Source organism: Rattus norvegicus, chromosome 17 (assembly GCF_036323735.1).
Source record: "Rattus norvegicus strain BN/NHsdMcwi chromosome 17, GRCr8, whole genome shotgun sequence".
NCBI lineage: Eukaryota > Metazoa > Chordata > Mammalia > Rodentia > Muridae > Rattus > Rattus norvegicus.
In genome coordinates, this window is record NC_086035.1 from 50757456 (window position 1) to 50777506 (window position 20051).

At 41.8% G+C, this 20051-nt stretch overlaps 1 protein-coding gene across 2 annotated transcripts in view; it reads right to left on the reverse strand.

The window, feature by feature from the left end:
* Positions 1-1276: 1276 nt before the first annotated feature.
* Positions 1277-20051, reverse strand: part of Vps41 (VPS41 subunit of HOPS complex) — a 164398-nt gene continuing 145623 nt past the window's right edge. Inside the window, exons 20-26 of one of the 2 annotated variants that reach the window (XM_039095720.2) lie at positions 15276-15330; positions 12864-13004; positions 11723-11859; positions 5060-5159; positions 4912-4956; positions 3484-3563; positions 1277-1945 (exon numbers count right to left, since the gene is read on the reverse strand). In XM_039095720.2, coding sequence (XP_038951648.1) covers positions 1865-1945; positions 3484-3563; positions 4912-4956; positions 5060-5159; positions 11723-11859; positions 12864-13004; positions 15276-15330 — 639 coding nt within the window. In that variant the 3' untranslated portion in view covers positions 1277-1864. The remainder of the gene's footprint in view (positions 1946-3483; positions 3564-4911; positions 4957-5059; positions 5160-11722; positions 11860-12863; positions 13005-15275; positions 15331-20051) is intronic. The other variant, NM_001399318.1, reaches the window with a different exon arrangement.

The following is a 20051-nucleotide window of genomic DNA, read 5'->3' on the forward strand; positions in this document are numbered from 1 at the left end:
ACAAACAGGCAATCTACTAACAGCCTCCATACACAGCTGCAGGCTGGCTAAGGCCTGCACATTATAGTTACTCTACAAGGATTTGTTTTATAGAATTTCTATATTGTGACAATCAAGCAATTGGCTGAGAGTGTCTAAAAAACTTTTCAATGATGAGCACCAACTAGGAGGAAATTCTGGCTAAAATCAAATAAAACAAAATGGCTGTCACTAAGTAACTTTGAATTTGGCTGATTCATACATAGGGCAATTTTCTTCAAGGACAAACATTAGTGCCTATATTGTCTGGTAAAAGTGGGCTAAACAGGTTCAGATATGTTTTATTTATTTAAAAGTTTTAAAAATTACATTATGTGTATCTGTGTCTTGGATGTACGTATGTCTGTGTACCACACACATGCCTGTTGCCTGCAGTGGCCAGCAGAGGGTTTCAGATCCCCTGAACTAAAGTTACAGTTACGTTACCACGTGAGTGTTGAGAAGTAAACCCAGTTCCTATGAAGAGCAGTTGGTGCTCCTAACTGAGACATGCTTTCAGCTCCTCAGATGTGCTTTTAATGGGCTGGTCACACACCACAAAGGCTGGAGAGCTAGCATTTTTAGTATTTTGTTATATTTAAATCTTTATAAAGTGAAAAATAATGGCAAGGATTAATTACCCTTTAGTACAATTTTCCACTATTTTTTTTTTTTTAAAGAGGAAAAATTACCTAGGGAGGCAGGGTGGCACTCTTTGCTTACAACACAACCTTGTTCTAGAGATTTTTACGTTATTTTTGAAAAGGGAATGAATACACTTCATTATCTGCGTCTCAGCTCGGTTCTTTAGGAATGAAGCTTACTACCTCCTTCTCTGTACTTGGGGTTTATTGTCCAAATGTGATTTAGGAACTGATATAACTTACCTTGGAAGTAAAATATGTTGGGCCTAGCACTCCTCTTCATGAGTTCTGGTTAGTTTTTCTGGATGTGCGCCTGCTCCAAACAGCAAGGAAGTGGCAGACCTTCCTAAGCTGAATCTTTACATTAAATTGGAAATATTAAGAACAACAAGACCTGAGGCAGTGAGGCACACCTCCAGCCCAGCCTCCCAGGCAGTGAGATACATCTTAAGTCTATCCCTGGCATCCAACCCTCCCATTTCTTTGGAGAGTTTCACTAAATTTTGACAGGGCCCCTGGTTTCTTCCTGCCTTATCAACCACAGTTCTTCTGGTACTGTAGTGTCAAAGCTCACCTCTCATCCTTAAAGGGTCTACTTACAATGCAATAAAGAATTCACGATGAGAAGGGCAATGTTTATTTACTCAACAGATATTGATTACCTAATGGGGTCAGATAACTCGATTAGTCAGAATGCATAGCATGTACGTAGCAAGCATAAGGTTGCATGACATCAGATAATGGTATTCCCACACGTCATTGAACGAGTGACAGTTTCCAGTGTTTCACCAAATGCATACTAGGAAGCTGATGACAAACAGTATAGCCAGGCATGCTAGAACTGTTACCAGCAGAACTTTCGGCTGTCTGCAGCTGGCAGTGTTCTCGGCAGTGCGGTTCATGCCTGGTGGTGTAACTAGGGTCTAATGAAGTCACTCTGAGACTTGGGTTCATCTGTTGCCTAAATAAGCCAAATAAACAAATCATGAAATATTGATTGTCAATCCAAATATTTCATGGCATGGGAACAGCTCTGACTTCTCCATCAGTGACAAGAACAGCTTCTGGAAGGAAGGTCTGGAGGAACAACTGATGTGGAACACAGAGTAGCCCTGAACACATCACAGAACAGCATTGGCCTTGACATAGCTAGCGGCTGTGGTCCAACGGTCACCAGAGTAGAGTGGTAATGGCAGGCAGGCCTACTTCTTCATCTCCAGGATGGCACTTCCAGGCCCACGGTTCTTAGCACTACAGATGTTACAGTACTGTGCAGGAGCATTCTGAAAACAATTTTAAAAACACGGGTTAAAACTGTCTACTTGTACATTCAGAAATGCGATTTTATATCATTCAGGGAACTGAGAGCTCTGAAGGGATGGGGCATCATCCCTAGCTCTGTAGAGGATGTTTTAGCTCAGACAGGACTTGTGCATTACTCTGCAGCTTAAAAGACACAAACAAGGTGGGTGGATGGCTCCATTGGCGAAGTACAAGCACAAAGGCCTGAGTTCAAGCCCCGAAACCTTGGTCTAAAAACAATAAACAAAACAAAAACAGATGTGGTGGCACATGTAGACATGGATCCCTGGGCTCTTGTCAGCCAGTCTAGACTACCTGCTGAGTCCTCGGTCCCAGAGAGAAAACCCTGTTACAAAGGGGACAGCTTCTGAGAAAGGGGATCTGAGGTAGACAACTGGCCTCTACATGTATGTACGAGCACATGCACATGTACATACAAATGCAAAAAAGGGGTGGGGTTGGGTGGGGGGCATCACAGAAGAACCAGCTTTGTCTTGGCAGGATAACAGAATTATGCCACATAAGGCAGGTTGAGAAAACTCCACAAATTTCAAAGTGTTTTCTACCACACAGCCACTGCTCAGGAGTCAAGCCAATAGCATGAATTCACACAGTGGGCATGCTTTTAGGTGAACCATAGCACACTGTATCTGTCACATTTGAAAAATAAACAATATACCTATATGATAAAAAAGAAAGCTGGCTTCTGAGAGGACTCCTGTACCCCCTTCAGATACCAGAACCCACAGACACTCAATTCCTTCTGTTCTGGTTAGTTAAGTCTTTTCTCTCATCTTGACATGAGTACCAACCCTCAGAGAAGAGAGACCCTCAGCTGAGGAGCTGCCTCTTTTATTGGCCATCTATTGGAGCATTTTCTTAGTAATTGATGTGGGAAGGTCAAGCCCTGTAGTCAGTTCCACCAGTAGGCAGATGGGCCTAGGTTATACAAGCGGGCTAAACCAACAAGTATCAAAGTTCTTCCAGGGTCTCTGCTTCAGTTCTTGCCTCTATATTCCTGCCTGGGCTTTCCTCCATGATGGACTGTAACTTGTAGGCAAAACAACCAACCAACCAACCAACCCCCACCCCCCCCAAAACAAACAAAAACCCTTTTATGCCAAAGTTGGGGTTTTGTTAGTGGTTTTTGAAATTAACAGACAAGCCAACTAGAACACGTTTATATACAAAGGCAGATAACTTATGGATATTTCCCACACCGACATCAATGTAACGCTTAGAAACAGTCACACTTCTGTTTAGGGAATAAATACAAAAAGGAAAAGTGCACACACACGTTTAGTATGGTGCAGCTTTTCTCCAGGATTGCTGATGCAAGGTTGGTTCAATCCATGGATGCAGAACCCAGGGATTGAGCAAGATGCAGAGGACTTGCTCAATTCCTTGTCTTGTGGGTTAGAATTAAGAAAGCCAGAGCCATAGGATGGAGGGCTCTAGTCGTGGTTGCTGAGATTAGTTCTTCTCTTTTCATTTGGCAGCGATTGGGCTGACAACTTACCAGGCTTGGCATAGGTAGGCACTCCTTGTGGAACATGTGCCGACAATGGAAGACCACCACGCTGAAGGGCTTCGCTGCATCTACAAGGGGCAGGGACAGGAGAATAACTCAGTGCAACAGGCAGACCAGGAAAGAGTTAAGCCAGCCTTGAGTAAATTTCCTAGCAACAGGCTCCATTTGACAAGGCTTCTTTACAAAAGCACAGAGCTGGTCTAGAATCACCTTGCTGTGAACCACAATTTACAGGCTACTTGCCTGGCCTCAGCATCAGTTACCACGATAACTAATGCAGCACAGTTTCACAGCAAATGTGATGTTTATTAGAAAAAGTAGAATACATGTGTCCCTGTGTGTATCCTGACCATGATTCCAACTACCACACACTGAAATCAAGCGTGTAGCTTGATAAAAATGTTTTTCAGTTCACCTTCGCTCTGCCAAGTTCTCTTGCTGAGGCAGAGGCAGAACTGGGTCAGGATCCCAGGCTTCTACACTCACTATTCTGTTTAGTCAGGTCCTCATCTGCTTCTGCTGTGTGGCCAGATGAGCTCTGCTAAGACACACTGCCTGCCACAGGAGAAGCTGAGGACTGAACTTTACAGGGCATTCGTGACCCCTTTCACTGCAAGGCCACATACAGGGCTGTGGTTTACAGAAGTGTTGAAAATGAGAAGCTGCTCCTTCTGGAAGAGCGCTCCGGTGAAACGACTTCCCATGCTCTATGAGCTTTGGAACACATAGTTCCTAAGACCAGTGTCTGTGACAGTGACACTTTTGAGCTTTCCCATGCTGAACTTGCGCTTTAAAGTACCCTGACAGCTATGCTTTTCTACTTTCAAATTATGAGTTTGCTTTTCTCATGTCTGAATGGTCTTTTGATACAGACCATTTTATTATTATGACAATCTACTAAAAAGAGACACAGGCTTCTATCCTATGGTGAGTCTGTTTGATGCTGAGTGCTGTTTCCATGAAGGTAGTCTGGGTGCCTCCAAGGACAGTGAAGATGAAGCCATTCTTCACTGCCCCAGACATCCATATAGGTATTCTGCCTCAGAACCGAAATATGTGGATTGATGGTTGGCTTTGCATCTGACTCTACTTTATTTTTGAAGATTCTCAAAGATTAGCCTCTAACTGGATCCATTCGTATCGCCTTGTTGGAAGTACTCGCTCTCAGGCCAACACTCCCAGAACTCTGAGGCCAAGGCAGGGTTTGAAGAACCCTGTGGGTTCTTGCAAAGCTTGCTGATGTTGACACACTACTCTGTCAGGAGCAGCAGCATTCACAAGAGCAGGGAAGGAGTTGAAATCCTTCAACTGTGAAGCTGTATAATTTTCAGGCAGCTTATTAGCTAATTTCAAAATCTTAATTCCACTCATCATGAACATATATTTGGGAAGTGATTTTTCTTCTAAGCACCTTACCTGTTGGAAGGATGGGAGAAAGGCACGATTCACAGATATTCTCCTCTGTAAGAAAACACACACATTACAGGTTAAGCACACTGCCATTTGCTTGGTCTCTCTGGAAAACACGGTGCAGGGCTCAGAATGTCCTTCCAGATTTACCCACCGTCAACCAGAACGCCTTTCATTTGGGTTCGGTGCATTTTTTTCAGCAATGACAAAGAGTCAGCTACGAGGATTTTCTTGCAGCCTTCCCGAAGCAGAATCTAATGTACATATTTAAAAAGAAAGAGCATTTAGTAACTCAAGTGTGTGTGCATCTAACTGAGGAATCAGACAATACCAGAGACACTAACTAGCTCTTTTGCCCACCAAACACTGTCAAGTAAGCCAGCATTATTCCTCGAAATTTACCTGTTTTTATGAGTACACTGTGACATTGGTCAAAATCAAATACAAATTCCAAAGTCTTGAAAAGACTAAAATTCCTTTGTATCTCACAGGCTTCTGTACTTTGCATGTTGTTGCCATAGAGGACCACGGTTGTTTCCTGGCACTTTGGTTTTTGAATGACTCAGAGTCTAACCTTCAGATCTTTGCACAGGATGGAAGACTTGTCATTTCAAAACCATCTAGTTATTTAATAAACCCATCTATTCTCCGGCAAATGTTGGGTTCCTAATGAGCAAGGTAGTAGGTACGGAAGAGAAATGTGCAGAGAAGCCTGAGACTACCTGTGACTGTAGGTCACTGACGTTTGTGGGTGCCCCTTGGTTTCCTTCACACTGATGTGACTCAGTTCAAAACCTAGACATGCAATTTTCTTCCACAGTATAAAATGGCATCACTGGGAATGGGTGCAAGCAACCATGGGTCTCCATGGCAACCACACACAATGACCTGTGTTCCCCTGCAAACAATAAAAATATCAGCTCTGGGTGACTCCAGCTGGAGGCTACCCCCAGTCAGCTCTGGGTGACTCCAGCTAGGGGCTGCCTCTAGTTACATGACAGGACACATTTGGGACCCAAACTGATGATTATAGCTCCATATCTATGGCTCTTAGTGTTTGTAAGAAGCAAGGCTTCCTGATTTTAATTTTTTTTTCTTTCTTTTTTTCAGAGCTGGGGACCAAACCCAGGGTCTTGCGCTTGGTAGGCAAGCACTCTACCACTGAGCTAAATCCCCAACCCCTGATTTTAATCTTCTTACATCTACTTTGATACTACTTTTGGAGGGGATCTCCCCCATTTTCATCCTTTTTATGAAAATGTGTCTTACTCTACAGAGAGAGATCCTCCTGGCCCAACCCCCACAAATGCTAGGTTTATAGATGTGCTTAAATTTTACTGCCCTGTCAGGTTCTACTAAAAATGTAACTTTATTTTTGTTTTCTTTAAAAAAGATGTTAAGGTTTTTTTATCAGAAGTCATTACAGTACAGAGAAAGAAGGGGAAAAACAATCTTCCAAGAAAGCTGTCTATAAAATATCGATGCTGACGACTTTCAGAAATCGGTCATTTAATCCATGAGGCTGCTAGCCTCCAACATAAAGTAATTAGCTCAGTTCAGCTCCTCTGGTGTGGGCTCTGGAAGCACTGGGACACTGTCCAGGACACAATGCCTGGGCAGTGACAGATTGAGGGCACAGCCTGTGGAACAAACACGGGCCACAGGTTGCAAAGAAAATAGAACAACCTAAGACAACGTGCTTTCTAAGCAGGTACAACCTACCAGCTCACAGACAGTATGTGCTAGAAACATTGTCAGTTGTCCAGAGTCAAGAACCAATGAGAAGGAAAAGTATGGTGATACTTTTTGCCTAATTTGATCAAAATCCAAGGCTCTACACCAAAAAAAGAAAAAAAGAGGAAAAGGAAACTGACAAGACTTAGGAGGCAGTAATGAGAAGGGGAGAGCGAGTCCCTTGACGACAGCCTTTGACTCAGCTTCGGCATTAGTCTCAGGCAAGCAGGAGCTAGTGCCATGAGACTTCAGTACTTCAGTGTGTCAGTCTCTTTTCAGGGCTAGTTTCCCTCTAACATCACTTTCAGAAACAAAAATCAGTTTCAACTGTTAAATAGGAGAAAGAGATGAGGTACATGGTTCATGTATGGAACAGACACAGAGATGGACTTCATTTAGGAAAAGAGCACTGTGACCACAGGAGCTATGATCGGAAGAGTATGAGAATGGGTCACTTCATTCTATCAGGGACAACAACATGAGTTGAAGATCAAGGGGGAGGAGTGGCTTCCCTTTAGTCATGGGATGGGATTGGGGAGAACCATGAAAAATCCCCAAACAAAGGAAAATGTCAGACTCTTGTTTCCTTTAGGGAGGTGGTAGAAGTTCTTCACTATATGATTTGGTCTGGACTGGCTGCCGTGACAGGGACATGAAGAGTCAGGTACCAAGACAGAACAGCAGATTAGGGGCTGTAAAAGCACAGTACAGTAGCTTTGGGACACCAAAGGCAGTTCGCAGGCTGTGGGGTCTGGCCTTTCAGAGTAATGAGTGCATTAAAGGGACAGGCTTATGAGCTCACTGAGACATCTTTGTGTCCATGAGATCTCACCATCTGGCCAATAAGAATTGCCTCATTATCGATCCAGCTTATCAACACTTCTGGTATAAGAATTCTGTCCAAGATAAACTCCTTCCCTCAACCTCATAACACCACTTCTATCTCAAAAATATTGATTGACATTGCTCAGAAGGAACAATATTACCTTTTTAGAAATTCTTCTTCCTCATGGAAGGTCCTTCTACTCTCCCCAGACTATCCACATTTAAAGACTAACTTCTTCCTTCATCCTTTCAACCACCCTTGTTCCTTCTCCACTTTCCCATTGTCCTTTGTTTAAAGAAACGAGCTACAACTACAATCAATGGTGCACATTTTATGGGAAAGGTGAATGAGTTATGGCATTGACAACTGACAAGAGACTTAAATTTCCTCTGTATTTTCTTCCTGATTCCTCTATAGCACATCACCATGGATAATAATCCCAAGTAAATGGAAAATTCTAGTCTCACATATATTTCACAAAGCAATAAAGAACCACATATCAGAGAAATCATTATGGTTCCATAGAAACAGCTGCTGTGGGGGCTGTGCTAGAAAAACTGTCAAGTTACTGCAGTTTTTATTTGAAAAGACTCTCAGTACTGGGGTTTTGCTGGCCTTGCCTTATTCACTTTGCATTGCTTGTCCTTCAAATGCAACTGGCTGCCAGCACCTAGCTTCCCAGCCCACGGTTTCCTCACTTGCAGCCTGGCTATGGCCACTGGTGTTGCGGGGCTTCAATTCTGCTTGGGCAGTTTTCTTTGCTCTTGTCTGATGATTACCAAAGATGACTAAGCCCAGGTAGGAAAAGAATGAGAAAGCTAAACTCAAAGGCTTGCTTTTCAGTTTGCAAAAACCTAACTATCATAACTGTATTTAATTCCTAACAGCACAAAGTATTTAACAACTAAATGGATCAAGGAAGCAACGGGTTGGCACAGGGCGCCTGCACCACTTAAATGTGATGATAAGATCCAACTGAAATAATTTGTAAAGAAAAAAATCCATTTGGTTTTAAAAGCTTATTTTAGGAATTTGAGAGTTTAAAAACAATCTCAGGAAAAATACAGAGGTTAAATAATAAAAGTAAAAAATAAATTTTCACCCCCTACAAAAAAAGACCAACAAGAAAGTTGTTGATTTCTGTAAGTTGACTTATGTTTTCAATTTTAAGTAGGAAACTATGGGGGAGCTAGAGCAACTGTTTAGTACAGGAAAATATCTTTGCAGACCTGGAAAGGACTGAGTGCCCTGTGGGGAAGAGAACTTTCCCCACATCACTTGTTGACCTGCACAGGCTCAGGCCTCTGCTTACAACAGGGACTCAGAGGTGCAGTGGAGGGCGGAGTCCCTGCTCCTCCTGCCTCTTTAGGAACAAGTTCAGACTGGCTGGCTGCCTTTCTCCAGAGGTGTAACCATAAGGGAAAAGCAAGGAAGTAGTCCTCTTGGCAGAACTTTTAGGATTATGCGTCAGAGCTGATACAGTTCTGGATGAAAATGGCATTTCCTCTGAGGGCCTGAGTTTAAAACTAGTTCAGGGGTTTATGGATGGGAAACTGGGAAAGAGGATAACATTTGAAATGTAAATAAAAAATATCCGATAAAAAATAACTGGTTCAGTATCTTCCTATATGAATATGTCATTAACTTTCTGGAACTTCACCCTTCTACTCCAAGCAATGGGGCTAATGCTAACTATAGACCCATTATGGATCGAAAATGTCTGTCAGAGAAGGTGGTTAGTGACAAAGTGCTGATTTCCATTTCCCTAACTTCCTCAGTATCTGAGGGAGTGAACATGCTCAATCCTGTTCCCTTTCAGAGCTGTCATGATACAAAGTATGAAATGGTCACATGGCAAAGCTATTTAAGTTTCCTATAACTACTCCCTTCTCTTTCAGTTAACTGCTGGCTGTCACAGTGCCCCTCTCCCCTTAAAGAACCCTAGGTCCTCAATGCATAGTCTGTGTGAGAAGGACAGTGAGAGTGCATGGCAGCACGCCTGTGACCGAGGCCCCTGGACCTTTGTCTGAAGGCTCTCCATATCGTGCTTTATGTCAGCCATAGGAGTCCTGGAGATTCACAGGTCTGTAACATCACCCTCAAATTTGAGGGATTCGTGGCCTTGCACTCTTATTATAAATGAGAACATAAATTATAGCTTTATGAAACAAACAAAGATCAATACAATGAAAGAAAAGTATGTCTTCAGAAGCCTTCTGGGAACAGCAAAAGGCTCCAGAGACCAGAGATATTTTTAAATAATCACTTGATAGGTTGCTAGGTCGCTTAGACAAGGAGATAAATAAATGGCCACTAATGAAAATTAATAGTCAATGCGTGCGCGCACGTACACACACACACACACACACACACACACAGAGAGAGAGAGAGAGAGAGAGAGAGAGAGAGAGAGAGAGAGAGAGAGAGAGAGAGAGGGAGAGAGACAGCCAGACAGCCAGACAGATTTTCTTGTCACCTTCCTCCGAGGCCTCCGAGCCCCAGTGGGGCAGGGCAGCACTCGTGTGGTGGTTTCCCTGGGTCTGCTCTCTCCTCTCCCACCCTTCCTCTTCCTCTTAGTTGTAGTTTCTCTACCCAGAGATTGATGGGTAACAATGGCTTTCTAGACTCATTGATCAAAAAATTTTGGGTCTCAGTAAAGCTCTCAATACATTTATAATTAAGAAGATACTGGTTTACCAGCTATTTTTGAGTACCATTTTTATGTTAAACATTTGTTTTGTATCTAATGCTCTGTATTTCAGCTGGCTCAGTACTATGCAAATTCTATAGAAAGTGAGTGAATAGTGAGACTGCAGCAGTGTGTGTGAGCTTCAAGACAAGAGCACAGTGAGGGATGTGCCAGCTGCCTTTGCTGGCATCAGCAGCATGGGGACTTGGCAACAGAAGCATGGTTTTACCCCAAAAGCCCGGCTCTAAGTACTGGTCTAAGCATCCCACTCTCAGATACAGGGGCCACTATGGCCTAGGACTCTGCCATGCATTTAGACTTGACACCTCAAGCATATTCTGCTTGAATAATAATTCTTGAGTAATTTCCCTAGGATTATCTGCAACTCTCCAAAGACTTTGGGCATAAGTAAGATTAGGCCTCAGTTCTTTGCCTCAACTTGACACATACTTAACTGACACCATCCCTACACAGTGCTTCCAAGCGAAGGTTCTGTACTGTCCACTCAAGTCTACAGAAAAAATCTTCTCCTTTCAAATTGTGCCTTGCAGTCATACCACAGTTCCCTGAGGACCACAAGGATGCTGACATTTCCTCTGTAGTCCCCCTTTCTGCACCAGCCATTTCTTAGAGTCCATTTGGTTAATTCCACAGGGCCCCAGTTTCTCAATTTCTCACCTAATTCTACTCTGACCACCTTTATCCCCACCCCACTTTTGGATACCTTCACTACAGCTATGAGGATGCTAGGCAACAGTATCCAGAGTACCAGCTATTATCTGTCCTGAGGGTTTTTTCTTTGATTCTTGGTGTATCACCCTGAGTGCAGCAGGGAGGCTTGTACCTTGTACCCTTCATTGCGACTGGCAACCTGATCTGACTTATCTACATCATCATGTTCTTCTTACAACCTGAAAAATGTATACTGTTTCCTGGAAAGCAACTTCATCTATTATAACAACAACAACAAAAACACTTTCGAGTGATTGTAGAAAGAACAGTCTGCATGTGTATGCATTTTAAATAATTTTGAGTATTAAGGAAGCAACCAGGATTTTGAAACATAGGCACTGTTCAATTCTTTTAAAGAAAAAAGGTTAGAATACTTAGTAACTAGCATATTAATTATGAGAATATGGGTTCTACTTTTCTTATTACAAATTTTGTACTAAAGGGATAATAAAGAAGCATTATTGTACCAATCAGACAAAAGTTGATTAGATCCTGCGTTTAAGTGTGTTTCAGACAACAGATTCCTTCAGTGGTTGCAAACTTATTCTGAGTATTTAAAGACACACTTTAGATACAGTATTTATTTTCTCTAGGAACATTTTGTGGCCCCTTCAATTAGCCTTTGTAACTTATTCTTACATCTTCTTCCCGCAGTGCTCTATTTACACACAGTGAAAAAGCTTCCTGAAGCTGAGGTGCTTTTCACTTTCTCTATTTGAACAGGTTTCCAAATATCGGATTGCAAAGTCTAATAGGCATCTACATGGCTTACAAACACTTATCTAGAAATGAATGAACCCACTCCCTCAGATGCTCATCTGTGTAAGAATGCTTACCTGTAAGTTATAATCTTGCAGAATTTTAACCAAGGAATCTCTCAAATTGGGAATCTCCATTCCTTCCTTAATTCGGTGAATGAGTAGAATCGGGTCTACGTGTGTGCCAATGTTGTTCAACAAGCCAGTGATAAATGCTACAAAACACCACGTTAAGACCAAATAATACATGAGCAAAATGAGAACGCACTTTGTTCACAATCCAACTTTATATCAAAAGTGACTCAATCTATTCCTTCAAGAAATGTGTTAAAAAATGTGAATTTATAAACTCTCAAGACCCAATCCTCTTTAAGTTTAAATCACACTCATAAGAACTAACTTCCTATAAGAAAAAAAGGAGAAACGAGAACATTTTAGAAAAGTTAAATGATCACCTGCCTCTTCCAAACTGTTTTTACTGTCAAAGTGCAGGGAGCACAGAGAACTGCGCTATTATGAACTCTAGCTAATATTTTGCAAGGTAAGCATATACTGTGCTTTCCTTTTATAGAGGACATAAGAGTTTTAACATATCTGTGGTCACAAAACTCAAGTTACAACCATACTACATATCTTGTAGTTTCAAGATAGTCTTCAAGGTTGATTTTAGATGTAAGCTAATTACATGAGAATAGAGCCCCCTAACTTAAAAGCGGTCACTACCAAAATCAGAATAAAGCTGTGGGGAGGAGAGCCAGTGCAGATGGCTGAGCTGAGCAGTACTTACAAACGGGGCTGGAAAAGAACACTATCACAATTCAAAACCTCAGAACTCCCTCTTCTGGATTTATAGTGAATGTTTTACTAGCAAGACTTCAGTACTTTTATTTATCTGTTTATTCACTTATATTAATTTGTGGGGAGGGAGAGGGATGGAGATGGGGGAGGGGGAGAGAGATATAGGGATGGATAGATAGATAGATAGATAGATAGATAGATAGATAGATAGATAGATATGTGTGGAGGTTAGAGTGTATGTGGAGGTTAGAGGACAACAAGATGGAGAAATTGCGACCCATGAGTCCTGGGGATTAAAGTCCCTGACCAACTACTTGGTCATAATTTTAGCCCAATATATCCTAAGATAATTCTTTCTCACATAACTGGCTATAATCTATACAGACAAAAAGATTTACAATTAAATGGCCTTTCTGCTTACGTGGTTTGTCAATGGAATATAGAATCAGATCTTCCCAGAGCTCTCCATCATCTTGTTCCTTGGCAAACTCAATTGCTTTATCAACATCATGCAATTCCTCCATAATCATCTTCAGGGCACTTCGACTGTTTCCCATTCGGCCTAGGTAGGGTGAAGAAGTGTAGGATACTTTATTCATTTAAAAAAGAAATAGCATATTTCTTCATTGGTTTGCAAAGTTTGAAAGGTAAGACTAAGGCTGACTTTTTTTATGTGACACCAGCATTCCCTATTTATTTAGTGCTCATATTGTGTGAAATATTCCAAGGACGGTGTTACGTGAATGACATCATTTACTCTCACTACAATTCTAGGCAGGATGCTTTATTAAAGTCCATACTTCATTTTTAAATAAACTTTTATCTATATTTTATTACTTAATTTTATGTGTATGTGTGTCTTGCATCTGTGCACCATGTGTGCATACCTGGTGCCCATGGAGACTAGGAGAAGGCACTGCATCACCTTTAGAACTAGAGTTACAAAGTAGCAGTGAGCCACACGTGCCCTGGACAGCTAGGCTTGAACCTGGATCCTCTGCAAGATGGCGCTCCTAAATGCTGAATTACCTTTCTAGCCTAAAATACTGAATATGTGTATAACGTTTTTTCCTTCCTTTTTGAGACCGAGCTTCACTGTAGCTCTAGCTATGCCATGTAGAGCAGGTGACCATGTAGAGCAGGTGACCATGTCGAGCAGGTGACCACGTAGAGCAGGTGACCATGTAGAGCAGGTGACCATGTAGAGCAGGTGACCATGTAGAGCAGGTGACCATGTAGAGCAGGTGACCATGTAGAGCAGGTGACCATGTAGAGCAGGTGACCATGTAGAGCAGGTGACCATGTAGAGCAGGTGACCATGTAGAGCAGGTGACCATGTAGAGCAGGTGACCATGTAGAGCAGGTGACCATGTAGAGCAGGTGACCATGTAGAGCAGGTGACCATGTAGAGCAGGTGACCATGTAGAGCAGGTGACCATGTAGAGCAGGTGACCATGTAGAGCAGGTGACCACGTAGAGCAGGTTGGCTTCCGACTGAGAAATCCACTTGTCTCCACCTCTTGAGAGCCAGCGTTAAAGGCATGCACCACCATGCTTGGCTTTAGTATTAACTATCATTTATTTATTCATTTTTAATAGAAGAGGGAATATAGGATTTGTACCTTTGCAAGATCACGTAGCCAATAAATGGTACAGTGGACTTTGACATTAGTCTGCTGAATTCTGCCTTCCTTCTCATAGGTCTGCAATTTTGTTTGGATTTCAAATTCTGATACAGTTAAGATTTTTAAAGAACTTGGAAATCATTCTAGCTAAGGCTTATTACATTTGGCCTTGTCCCTTGTTACATGCAGGGACCAGTAGGGTCATGAGTTAAGTCACTACTGTTTCTAAGACATTAAAAATGAATTCAAGCTGATACTTCCTGGAAGAATACAGCTGGGGGAAGTAAATAGATAAGGGATTGGAAATGGTGAAGCGTAGCCCCACACCATGCTCAAGTAGAAAATAAGAGCCTCAAATAGTTCTCCTAAGGAAAGTAGATCTAGGGCTGATGCTTAACATCCATGAATAGCCACTCCACTCTATACCCAGGAACAGGAGACCTGAACATCCATGAATAGCCACTCCACTCTATACCCAGGAACAGGAGACCTGATCATCTGTGAATTAGCCACTCCACTCTATACCCAGGAATAGGAGACCTAGGCTCATTTTCAACTAAGGCCAGAGGAGCCAGTGACAGTGAGTGGTATGTGAAGAAAGCTGTGGTGTGGGAAACACGGCAGATGGGCAGGGAAATGATGCCAGAGATATGGCCCATAGTTAGTCTATGCACAGCTTCCTCGTGAGACCCACAGTAAAACCCACACTGCTCTCACACGTTCCGGAAGACAGGGAAGTCTAGTTCCCTGGTGTACATTTTCCACACGCTATTCATGTCTACAGGTAGGTGCCAGAGGAAGAGGGAACACTGAGAGCTACAACAGATTATGAAGTGTTTCTGGTGCTCCAAAGCCTAATACTCTAGTTATTAAGGTTGTGAGTTTTGAAAACAGAATTTGTTTTATATCAATGTGTGGTAAACATGAGCCAATTATAAACTAAAGAGGGAAATCAACCCAAAATATGTCAGCCCGCCTAAAATTCTATCTGTTATGAAATGTGGTACACTTTTGTTTGCTTGTTGCTTCTTTTACTACACATTTGCTAGATGTTCTTCCCGACACATGGCTACAATAGCTACTGTGCTCTGGATTCTCCTTTTCCCTGTACTATGTTTTTACATAAAGTAGGCCTGAATGTCCACAAATCTGTCTGCTCTAACCGCATTCCTTTGTTTATGGGACTAAAATGAACAAACACTACTTACTCAGAAGGTAAACTGTCTCTTCTACAAAGTTTCTTTGTTGACAGATCTCAAGAGCCTTTAATAAAAGAAGGGAGAAATGTTACTATGGACTACCAAACAGGAAAACAATATTAAGAGAGCTACTTAAAGTCACTTACAAACTTGAAAGATTTTTTTCATTTTTTTTCAAAGCAAAACAAACCACATCTCTGTTGCCCTCTGCATCGTTCACCTCCTGGTGAATGATCTTGGTCTACCCAATGGAACTGTGAGCATGGAGAACAACACAGCATGCTGTAAGTAGACGCAGCATGCTATAAGTAGATGCAGCATGCTATAAGTAGACGTAGCATGCTGTAAGTAGATGCAGAAGCAATGCTGGGAGGAGCTCCCCCCCCCCCCCCAAGCTAACTCTCTTCTAGATGCCTGACGTTATAGCTTTGCTTCTAGCTGACTCTGTAGCCATTTGTCTCCTCACCAACTGTAAGGATGGACTGTGTACTGAAGAACCACACACTCGCTCTAAATCAAATGGCATACATTTACTATGCTCTGCCTGCTGGGTACTGAAGGGCCATGTAGAACCAAGGAAGCAAAGGGGAGGATGACAGTAACACGCCATGATGAACGACACTCAAAGAGACAAAGAAGGAGCCAAGAAGCAAAGAAGCAGAAGAGATAGCAAGTCCACTGGAGGCTCTTAGGCACAAGTAGGGTGATAGAAATGACCACATATCTTTCCATGACTGGCACAATGCAGAGGGGAAGACCATGTGCATGGACAAGCGACACTGAATTCAAGCGGTTCTCCTGTGACAAGCTCCAAGGAAAGGTAGCATTTAAATCAGGTACTGTTTAAAACATATCTCACAGACCTCCCTCCTGTACTACCTGCATGGTGACCTGCAGCCTTGTCCAGCCATCCTAGTGTGCCCTTATCCTCTCTGACCACCTCTGCAGTGCTCCTCTTTCTGAAGCTTCCTCTCACTACTTCCTACCCTAGGAAGGACTGGAGACGCATACTGCTACAGACCCTACATTGGACAGTTACTGTAGTTATTCTGTCAGCTTTATCCTGCATGTGGCCTCACAATTCTTTATCTCTATGAAAGCTAACCTGTCGTGTTAGTCATGTGTCTTCCCTCTCCAGGGACCAGGTGTGCACCAAGCCCTATACTTAGCACAATGATGAGTGCACACTGGGTCTGTACTAAATACTTTTCCAAATGAGGAGTGAATAAAGGTTTCAGAATAAGTTAATTGTGTTGAATATTTAAAGTAGCTATTTAGAAACCATCAGCTATCCAACTTGTTTTGAAAATAATCAAAGTCATATAAAGAACAGCCTGAGTTAATCTTCCCTTTCTGCTCTGTGATCTATCTACCTTAGAAAACAGCAGTAAGAGCTAGTCTTGATATTTTGATGTTTGACTTAAATTTTTCCTGTAAACTCTAATTAAATCATGTAAGGAATGGGGTGGGAGTGGGGGCTGATCATAAAGATCAATGCACATACATAGGTAGTAAATAAAAAAATAAATAAATAAACAAACAAACAGGAGCATCACCATAGCCTAGACTTGAGATGAAACCAGGATGTTTCAGTCACATGCACCATTTAAGCCAGAAATGAGTCTGACTTGAATGGTTCATTACAGAAGCCACTTACTCTGAAGTAGATATTACAATTTGCATTAATTGGCCATGTTTTTGGTCCTCAGTGGTCAGTATGTTAACTGCTCATGCACCCTCATGGATAGTGAGAGCCTATTGAGCACACTGCCTGACACTGTTACTGCTTACACGTATTTATGCCTCCAATCTCATGCTGGTCTCCTGCCAGGAACCATAGTTATCAAGAGTTCAACAGATCATGGTATACAGAGGACACTTTTCTACAAATTTAAATTCCCTAGGTTGTCAAAATATTTATAAATGGATGCTAATAGTATCTTAAATTATTCTCCCTAAACATGATAAGACTCTAGGAATATATAGAAATTGTAGTGAAATATAAAAATAAAGTATTTCCAGGACAAAGGTATCTTCTATTATTGACAGAAATGTGACACCATCTTTATTTTAGATTCTCCAATGTTTGGACACTGTGATCCCTCCAGAGGACTTTAGAGGGAGGGAGAGAGACAGAGAGACAGAGAGACAGAGAGACAGAGAGACAGAGAGAGAGAGAGAGAGAGAGAGAGAGAGAGAGAGAGAACAAGAGAACAGAAATTTTAAGAAAAATAAGGTAAAAGTAAGGTAACTAACAGAAATTGGGTAAAAAAAAAAAGACGCAAATGTAGCAATCTGCACGCTCCAATTTTGGTTCAGCATAAAGGTAAAAGTGAAATTTCAGAGTATTAAAAGGAATTTTGTCAAATGTAATTAAACTATGATGCCTTGACTCAGATGTATCCTAGCTAATCTTTCTTTTAATCCTTTAGTGAAACTGTATCAACTTTGTGTCAATGGTGTGTTCACCCAAATTACACACACTGTTGCCTTGAGAATGTTTTTAATATGAGATCACACATTCAGCTATAAACCTGACAAAGCTGTAAGGATTACAACATCCCTTAGGCATGATTTAATCATAGGATCATATCTGTAAATTACAGACCAAAGACATGTTTGCGGCTGTATTTTTCTTGATGCTTACAATGCTAAGGAATGCCTTTGCTGCTGCTTTAACTAACATTTTAAAGCTGGAAAACCATTCATCAGCATTGAGGCTAAGAGGCCAAGTTTCCACATCTGCTCTCTGCTTCTTAGCCCTGGTCTACAGCTGCCCTGTTGAAAACCCCTAGCATAACCTAAAGCTACTCCACTCACACTCCCAGTCCTAGCCTACAGCTGCCCCATTCACATGCCCAGTCCTAGCCTTCCGGGTAATCTATTTATAACCCCAGTCCTGCCTTCTGGTCTGCATCTGCGCCCTGGAACTAAGGCTATCTCACAGCCCTCTATACCCAAATCCCAGAGAGAGAGAGAGAGAGAGAGAGAGAGAGAGAGAGAGAGAGAGAGAGAGAGAGAGAGAATGAATGAGAATATAAGAATATGCTGGTCTCTTAGAAGTGTTGTCACTCCTAAACCCATAGGTGAGATCACCACTTTCTCTCCAATATCTGTCCAAAGAGAAGCTTGCCAGGAGCACACAGGGCACAGGAACAACAGAGCAGATGGGGTCAGGATTCATCTAGTACAATCTGCACCCCTGAGTTAAGGCTGTCCCACAGCCCCCAATAACCAAATATCACCTGCAGAGAGCTGGTCTACCAAGAGTGCTGACAAACCTAAGATCATAGATATCTATAGAAGATTTCATCCTAAAACAAAAGAATATACCTTCTTTTCAGCACCTCATGGTGCCTTCTCCAAAACTGACCATATAATTGGTCACAAAGCAGGTCTCAACAGATACAAGAAGATTGAAATAATGCCATCCTATCAGATCACCATGGACTAAGACTGGTCTTCAAAAACAACAAAAACAACAGAAAGCCCACATAGACAAGGAAGCTGAACAATGCTCTACTGAATTATAACTTGGTCAAGGAAGAAATAAAGAAATTGAAGACTTACAATTTAATGAAAATGAAGGCACAACTTATGGGACACAATGAAAGCAGTGCTAAGAGGAAAACTCATGGCTCTGAGTGTCTCCATAAAGAAACAGGAGAGAGCATACACAAGTAGTTGAAAGGCACATCTGGAAACACTAAAACAAAAAGAAGCAAATACATCAAAACAGAGTAGAAGGCAGGGAATACTCAAGCTTGGAACTGAAATCAACCAAGTAGAAACAAAAAGAACTATACAAAGAATCAACAAAACAAGGATCTGTTTCTTTGACAAAATCAACAAGACAGATAAACCCTTAGCCAGACTAACCAGAGGGCACAGAGACAGTATCCAAATTAACAAAAAGAAATATAAAAGGATACCAATCTTACAACCTATAGAGAAACTAATATTCAATATATACAAAGAACCCAAGAAGTTAGACTCCAGAGAGCCAAATTAAAAATGGGGTACAGAGATAAATAAGGAATTCTCAGCGGAGGAATATTGAATGGCTGAGAATACCTAAAGAAATGTTCAACATCCTTAGTCATCAGGGAAATGCAAATAAAAACAACCCTGAGATTCTTACACCAGTCGGAATGACTAAGGTAAAAATCTCAGGTGACAGCAGATGATGGCGAGAATGTGGAGAAAGAGGAACACTCCTCCATTGCTGGTAGGACTGCAAGCTTGTATGATCACTCTGGAAATCATTATGGCATTTCCTTAGAAAATTGGACATAGTACTACCTGAGGACCCAGCTATACCACTCCTGGGCACATAACCAAAAGAAGCTCCAACATATAACAAGGATGCATGCTGCACTATGCTCATAGGAGCCTTATTTATAATAGTCAGAAGCTGCAGAGAACCCAGATGTCCTTCAACAGAGGAATGGATACAGAAAATATGGTACATTTACACAATGGGGTATTTACTGCTCAGCTATTAAAAACAATGACTTCATGAAATTCTTAGGCAAATGGATGGAACTAGAAAATATCATTCTAAGTGAGGTAACCCAGTCACAAAAGAACACATATGTATACACTCACAGGTAAGTGGATATTAGTCCAAAAGTTTTGAATACCCAAGATACAATTCACAGACCATATGAAGGTCAAGAAGGAAGACCAAAATGTGGATGCTTCAGTCCTTCTTATAAGAGGCAACAAAATGCTCATAGGAGGTAGAGAATGGGAGGGACTTGGGAGGAAGAGAGGCAGGGGAGA